This window comes from Suncus etruscus, chromosome 4 (genome assembly GCF_024139225.1).
Source record: "Suncus etruscus isolate mSunEtr1 chromosome 4, mSunEtr1.pri.cur, whole genome shotgun sequence".
Classification (NCBI taxonomy): domain Eukaryota; kingdom Metazoa; phylum Chordata; class Mammalia; order Eulipotyphla; family Soricidae; genus Suncus; species Suncus etruscus.
Genome location: NC_064851.1, coordinates 139,878,452 through 139,886,686, shown reverse-complemented (window position 1 = coordinate 139,886,686; position 8,235 = coordinate 139,878,452). Strand labels below are relative to the sequence as shown.

The following is an 8,235-nucleotide window of genomic DNA, read 5'->3' as shown; positions in this document are numbered from 1 at the left end:
ATAGTTTCTTGAGACACATAAGACATTCTTACCTAAAGGAGGAAATACATTTTCCACAGTTTTGTTTCCATTTAATAATTGTTCTGAAGTATATTTATTAAATGGAAAGGGAAGAGTACATAATTAAGCGGATATGAATTTGTACTAATTATCCAAAGGAAGCATTGTCTGGTTTTCTTGAATAGTAAACATTTGAATACATTTAGCTGTAGAGAGGCATGGGTATAGGAAAAATGTTACTTTTTTAACACATTTTTACATTCTGAATTTTGAATCATATGAAGACACAATAAAAATTTAAAACATTATGATCCTTCCTCACTGATTCAAAATAGTTTATTATTCTTTTTCTAAATCAACTCTCCTCTTTACTATATTGAGTTGATTAGAATGATTGTCACTTAAGTGTAAATTTTTTCATAAATATTAAGATGTTGTTGGTGATTATTATTAACATGTCCAAAAATGACATGTACATGTGGAATGTGAGGGAATTTCGAGGGAATGTTACCCACAACTATGATCACAGTTTGCCTCTATCTTTATGCTCAGAGAGGACCATAAATGGTATCTGGGATCAAACCCAAGATAGCTGCATGTAAGAAAGCACCTTACCTGTTATTGTTTCTAGCTATGAAATATTATTTTTAAGCAGGAAGTAATTAAAACATTTGAGAAGTCTTTCTTATCAAAGATGTCTAAATTTTAATTGAAAATTTTAATTATTGAAAACTATTTGATTCTTTATATTAGTTATATATATATTAAGCTTTCAGAAACATAATTTTACCTTGAAAGTATAGAAATTATAAGAGCTAACTCATAGTATTGTAGAAGAAAAAAATATACACAATGAGCATAGAGTGCTTTGAACAATGTCTAGTACATAGTTCAGTACTTGCTTATCTCCTTTACTTTCAGGCCACTATTTTTCTTAATAAGATGAAGAAGTAATGCAAATGTACCATTTATAAGATTAGTTTCATTCAGCTTTGTGAATGGCTTCGCAAGAGACTCAGGATTAATGAGCATGACAGAGTATGTAGGAAATGAACTAAAAATAGCATGACCATATATGACCCAGCACATACACTCTTTGAAATCCATTTCAAGAACATAAACAATTAATTAAAAAAATCTGCACTAATTGATCATTACAGCTCTATTTATAATAGCACAAACCTATTCCTAGGCATTGGGAAAAATACAACTACCCAATGATAGCTGTTTTAATAAAGAAATTGTGGGGAAAAAAGAAATTTTGGTAAGTATACTCCATAAAATATTATTTAGCTAAAAGAAACAAATAAATCTTGCATTTTGACACAACTTAAATGGAAGTAGAGAGTGTTGTGTCTCAATTTTTATTTGGTTAAATGCCGCACCTGAACAGTGCTCAGGGTAACTCCCCCTTAGTGTTTATGGATTACCCCTGTGATATTTTGAGGACCATGTAGTAAAATCTGAGTTCTGCATGAACATCATGCACTCTAGTCCTTTGAGCTATCTCTCCTGCACTAGAGGAGTGAATCAAAGGGCAAATAACATGTTAAGTCAAGTGAGTCAAAGAGAGAATAACAAATGCTGAATGCTTAGTCTTGTGTGACATAGAGAAGGATAGAAAGGCAAATGCACAATGGAAACAAATTCAGCCTCTGATAGCAGAATTGAAGCTCTAAGGAAAATTGAAAGAAAATATGAAGAAAACTGAAAGTCATAAAAGGACAATGCTCATTGGCACTTTGGTAGTGGTGAGGTACAATAATTTTGTACATCAAAAGCATAAACATGGACACATAATTTACATAATCTCAATAATAATAATTTTTAAAAAGAGAACCAAAAAGAAAAATAAAATGAAAGATAAAAATCATTGGTACAAATTTTTTTGTTTTCCAAAACCTTTAACTAGATTTTTAAATTAAAATATTTAAACCTCATTACTGAATAATTCATGTATAGTAATATTTTTTTTAATTTTTCAATTTAATTTATTTTCAATTTAAACATATTATCAATAGGAATTAATCCCTCACTAAAAACTTTTTGGTATTTTCATCAACCTCATGCTTTCTAAAACAATTTTCCAGACAACCATTGAGTTATCATTTTAATAATTCAGTAAAGTCTAAGGTTCTGAATATCAAAGTTTACTGAATCCAACATTCCTAGTAAGATTAGACATATTCCCGAAGACTTTTAAATTGATGTTGCTTTCCTTTTACTCTAGATGTATTGCTGCCAATGGGTAAATAAGTATTTTAATATTTTACTATTGGGAACATAATATTGTGCATTATGCAATATTCAGTATTTTAATTACTTCATTTTCTTCTCTTGTTAATTTTTAATTTAAAGTCATGCAAAAGAATACAATTCACTGAATTATATTTAGACCTTTAAATTACACAGTTCATTTATCAAGATCATTTCAAGAAGGTCTATATTCCATAGAAGACAAGTAGCTTAAATACAAGTTGATTAGAATTATTAAAAAGGTGATAAAATCCAAGTTCCAGTCAATTGTCAAAAAAGCAATGTAATGTCACTAATTTGACTAAAAGGCCACACTCGTACTGCTACTTTCACATTGTCAACACTTGGCATAGAAATTTTCATTACTTTTTATTATTTGAGTTACTTGGTAAGAAAATAATGCAGAAAACACTCTTAGGCTTCACAGTAGAACATTAGAAGCTTATCCAGCAAAGCAATTTGTTTCCAGATGATCAAATATAAATGGTCCATTCATTCCAAAATATCTACTACATGTTATACATCATTTTACAGCACTCATTGATAATTTTTTTAGCCAACATTAAGCATCACCAATTGCAGTCATGCTATTTTTTTAATTTCCGTTATTTTTCCCAATTCTAAGGACAAACTATTATGTCCAGAATTATCAGTACTTGAGGTTTTATGAAAATGTATCTTTTTAAATCCTTATAAAGCGATTTCTGTGATAGAAATCTTAATCGCAGAAGCAAAGTGCTTGAACAGTCAATTAAATAAAAAACAACAGCAGTTCAATCATCCTCATTTTAAGATTGGTCTAATAATACTCTGACTATATTAAAGAGTACTGATTGTCTTTCCCCATCTGACTTTTTACTTGGGGCTCAACAGTGTCTCAAGTTCCTCTTTTGGAACTGAAACTGACTTCTCTGAAGCTCGTTCTCCAGCATGAGTATTTTTCCTTGTAGCTGAGGTGTTTCTTGTAGATCTCCTTTGAATGCTAAGATCTTTTCTCTTTTTGGGACTTCTCTCCTCATGAGCTGTGGGAGTTACATCATCAGCATTTATGTGTCTTGGTCTACCATGTTTCCTAGGTGTGTCAGACATGGAAACTTCTGCTTGTTGTGCTGTCAGGAATGATTCAGAAATAGGAAAATCTCTTGCAACGGTTCTACTAATTTTTTGAACTTTCATCATTTTACTGTGGCTAGTAAACAGTTGCTCTTCACTGGACTTTAAGTCATGTTTACATTCTGCATTTTCAGCAGCTTCTAACTTAGCACATCTCAATTTCCTGATACTCCTTCTAGGACTTCTTGTTTTACTATCATTTGCTTCATTCATGCCTTCACTATTGTCCTGATTTTCTGTAGTTTTTTAAATTCCTTTAGAACTTCTATTTTCACCTTCTTTTCTAGATGAAGTTTGAATTGTTGATTCCAAAGGCAGAGAGGATTTTGAATCTTTTTTTCCCTTCCTGACATAATTGGTAACTCTGGTTGCATAGCATTTGAACTTTCTGATGTGTTTGAACATATTAGTCTTCTCCTCCCTCTCCTAACAATAACAGACTTTTGAGGTTTTTGCTGATTTTGAGACAATATCAAAAGAGGCACATTTAAAACCCCCCAAATATCTTTGGTATTCTCAGTATCATAAAGTCTTGGCAATTTAGGACTTCCTTCAGACTGAACCATATTACTTACTATTACCAGCTTGCCCTTCTTTTGTTACATTAGCAATTAGTTTAGTAGAAGAGCTCACAGTTTTCAAGGGTGTAAACATACCTTCAAAGTCTTTGGGTGATACTGCATTATGATTTTCCCTGGAAGTCTGGTCGAATATGATTGAAGCACTGCTGTTTCCTTTGCTCACATCTGATTTCTCCAAGCAATGTGAGGATGTATCCTGCAGCTTTACATGCAATTCTTGAAGGTCATTTTCTTGATGGTCTAAGGAAAAAGATACCTTCTTTCAGGTCTTCAGTGAGTCACGTTTTTTTAGAATTGAATGAGGTGATGTAGTAACACATATATATGTTTTGTTGTCATAGGCAACTTCAGTTGAACATTTTGCAGTTATACCCTCTTCCCTCAATGAAACTGTAGTTTAAGTTGTAAAGGAATAAGGGAAGGTCCTGAAGACAAAGAGGGTGATGTTAAATTTGATGGAAGACAAGACTTTAAAATGGATTGAGGACTAGATTTGGCAAATCCAGAGGCAGTAACTGTTGTGGCCAAAAATTTAGCTTTCTTAGCCATAATAGGAGTTTCAAGGCAATGTAATTCCTTAGCCTTGGTTATTTGGTCCCAAGATCTTTTGACACATGAATTTACTGGCATTAAATAAGATGGTAGGTCCAAAGGAGATTTGGTGGGGCTTTGTAGAAGCACCCTCATACATTGAGAAGGCTGACATACAGGATAATCAGCCATATTCAGCTGTTTAGAAATTTTTTGTGAAGCTTGTGAAATTGGGGTTCCATCAGAAGCATCAGATATTGTGAGAGAAGATACTACAGCAGAGATTTCTTTTATTCTAGGACTGGTGAAAAGAGAAACGCCAGTGTTAGGTTTACTGTTTGTGCCAACTGTCTCCAAGTCAGACAAAACTTTATTGATGAAAACAGATCTTGACAACACAGTTCTCTTTAAAGTTGGCTTTGGAAATGCTGGTAACACTTTGGGTGTAGCAATTTCTTGAACAATGGTTGTTGAGCGACTATATGGCTTAGCTCTTTCAATTGTTACTTTTTGCTCAACTCTAGGAACCCCTTTCTCACAATGGGCTAATATGATATTTCGAACCCGAGATCTCGCTTGCATAAGATGATCATTATCATTCATGCTATTCATCTGCAGAGTTTGGTTCAGCTTCAAGGCAGGGATGTAATTGGCATGATGTAAGTGGTGAGGTAAGAGGAAGTTATGATTCTGAATATTGTTACTGGTTTGCACAATTCTTTTCAAACAGTCCTCTTCAGTGTCTGTCAGAGGTATCTTTAGTAAATCCTCCAGAAGGCCCATTTTCTGGCACATGTCTTAAGTGTGCTTTAATAAGTCCTTTCTGTTTAAACTACTAGAATGTTGCCGCAGCAAACTTAAGGCCTCAGCCACACACCTATTGTAGATCAAAATGGTGAGGTGAAGGCAAACATCTTCATCTGTGGACATTATTGGTTTCATGGTATGGATATATCTGAGGGCGATTCTGTGCTCACCGTGACTTATGAAAGCTTGAAGAATCATTGTATGTTGCCATGGCAAAGGTTTGACTGTGGCTGGGTGAAACAGAAGTTCCAAAGCCCTCTCATAAATTTTATGATCTATATACCAAAAACCTTTAATCAGTTTCAGCTGGCTATAAGAAATGGCAAAAACCTTAAGAAATGATTCAATGGCAGAATCCTGTTTGTTTGGAAAATAAAACATAATGTCTAGCAGCAAATAGATGGTAACTGCATGTTTGCTTGCTTCTGTAATATTATCATGTAAGTATATGTCAAGCAGTGCATGCAGACTTGGAGGAGGATATTTTCCAGTGCTACCTTCATCGTTTTTCCACAAATTCTCAATCCTATTTCCTAGGCGAGAAACCAGTCCATCAATGATCAGGTAGTCAGGATTCCATTTCCCACTTGATAAACTCTCACATTTCTGTTGACAACTAGTGTAGTATTCCTGAATTATAGGGTAGTTATAGTATAAACTTCTTAAATGCACAGCATCATGGATGCCCTCTGGTAGAAGCTCAAAATGACAGAACCAAAGAACCACTTGTATGTACTGACATGTTATTTGAGTACATATACGTTTATTGTTCAGGCTGATAATGCTTGTCTCAGTCATGCTTTTGGCCTCTGCTAACAAACAATTTAGAACTTTATTAAGTTGGCTCAGAAGCAAATGACAAAGATGGATAGACTGTATAGTCTGAGGATCAATGATATGGCATGAGCCATCAAATAACGGTGCACACAGTCTGTCCAACTCTTCTTTTATGACATTCACTTTATTCCATGTCCATTCAAGAACAAAGTGCAACTTAGTGGCAGAATTTGGGTGTTCTGATGCCCATTGTTTTATGCATCTAAACATAAGTGCAAGGAAATTTGTTTGGGCTACTGCAGACCATAAAACTTCTAATTGGTCTTGCTGACTTATATTTGAAGGTTGGATATCAAGAAATTTTGTTGACATGTCAGCTGCAAGACATTGATTATAATGATCAGGAATGACTCTATTGAGAGATTGCTCTAATGCACCTGAAATCATCAGATTCTTTTTCTGAAAACCAGTGCAGATGTGAACCACTCCTGAGTTCATCAAACAAGTAGCATCAAAATTAAGACATCTTGGATTAAAAAACTCCTCAGGAGGTGGATGGAAAAGAGGAATTCCTTGACTTAAACTCCTCTCATGCACTAAGATATGCAAGATGTCATGTGGAAAAAACCTACTTACTACAGAATCCAGGGACCACAGAGCAAAATAAGAGCAATTATGTAGATATTCATCCGATTCTAGTGCATCAGGCAATTGTGCACTATACTAGCTATTAATATCAAATATCCCCAAATATACAGAAGGCTTTTCCTGTCCATATGTACTCACTTGCCAGGTAAAGATGAAAACACTGGTGTCAGGAGAGAGAGTTTCATTCTGGCCTTCCTCCCTATCACTCTGAGATGGAAATTTCTCTATACTCTGACACCCTAAGAATTTGGTGTTAGTCTGTCCAGTCAAAGAAAATATGCCTTCTGTAAGGTCCAGTGTGTAACTTTCTTCACAGAAGTGCAACCCCTCATATAAGCTTTGTCATGATGCCAAACATTTTTTATCACGAAAGCGCAACTGAAGTAGATGCAAACTCAGTACACCCCCTTGATTGTCCTGTTTCGACTGAACAGCCCACAAATAGCAGAAATTGTTAGGATCATTCTCAGGTTCTTGAAAAGTAGTAGCACATATGGGTGTTCTTCCTCCTTTCAACTGTGTGTAATAGTCTTCTGTCACGCTTTTCATACTCCAGAGTGCTATGTAGCCATCAGCAAACCCTACGGCGAGTTGGTTTGTGCGATTTATGTAAACCAGAGTTGAAATTTCTGTTCCTGATGGGCCTACTAGCTCGAAACCCAGATGGCGTCCTTTTTGCCTAGCACGTTCTCTGAGGTGTGGTACTTCATCTGGAATACCAGTCATGAGTTGAAGAAGCGATGCATTTAGTCCAGTCTGTTTGTATGGCAGGTCATCCAGAGATAGGTCTATCAGCAGGATCTGTCCAATATCTGTGGCCACTGCAACCACACCAAAGAGCCCTTGCAAACTGGGGTGTAAATTCTCAGTGGCTGCACTTGGTCCTCCCTGATTACTTAGAGGTTCAATAGCTGTTACCCTTCCTGAAATCACCACTGCTTTCACCACTTTGGAAATACTGAAGTCATAAAGACATAGGATGCTCCCTTCACTGTCTTCCAGTACAACGAGCAAACCTTTTTTCTTGTGCCACAAGAATTCCTTGACAGCTAGAATGACAGCAGGTTCCTCGTTCGCTCCCCGAAATCTATATGCCGATACCCTTTGTCCTGTCAAGGTGTGTAAGACCTCCAGTTGTGGACCACAAGTCAAGCAAGCGAGTCCATTTATTCCTGGAGCAAGTTTTCCTCGAAGCCCAGATTCTCCTGTGGCTTCATCTTGGCCCAGGGCCTGAAGAGTCACTTCTGAGAAAGGCCGAAGCCCACTACTTACTTTTGCAGTTAACTCTGTCATAGTTCCACTAAGCAGAGCTGGACGCAGAGCCGCCACGACCGCCTGCCTAATGGTTCTCTGGAGCCCAAACAGCAGCGACACTGTTCAACTGAATCACAGCATCTCCTGGGAGATGCCACAAAGGCTCGCAGGCACGCACACCTTTGCTGCGTGCCAGCCTCTGCCTCTATCCAACCGCCCTCCACGCGGACTTCCCGGCCCCCTTAGCCACGGGGAGACTTGGGAGACT

General features: G+C 36.3%; 1 protein-coding gene across 1 annotated transcript; it reads right to left on the bottom strand.

Moving 5' to 3' along the window:
- Positions 1-3,111: 3,111 nt before the first annotated feature.
- LOC126007237 (protein ELYS-like) lies at positions 3,112-8,006 on the bottom strand. The gene is given in 4 exon segments (XM_049772702.1): positions 3,112-3,701; positions 3,704-3,919; positions 3,951-4,349; positions 4,352-8,006. Coding segments are annotated over 4 exon segments (4,860 nt in total).
- Between the last annotated feature and the right edge of the window lie 229 nt (positions 8,007-8,235).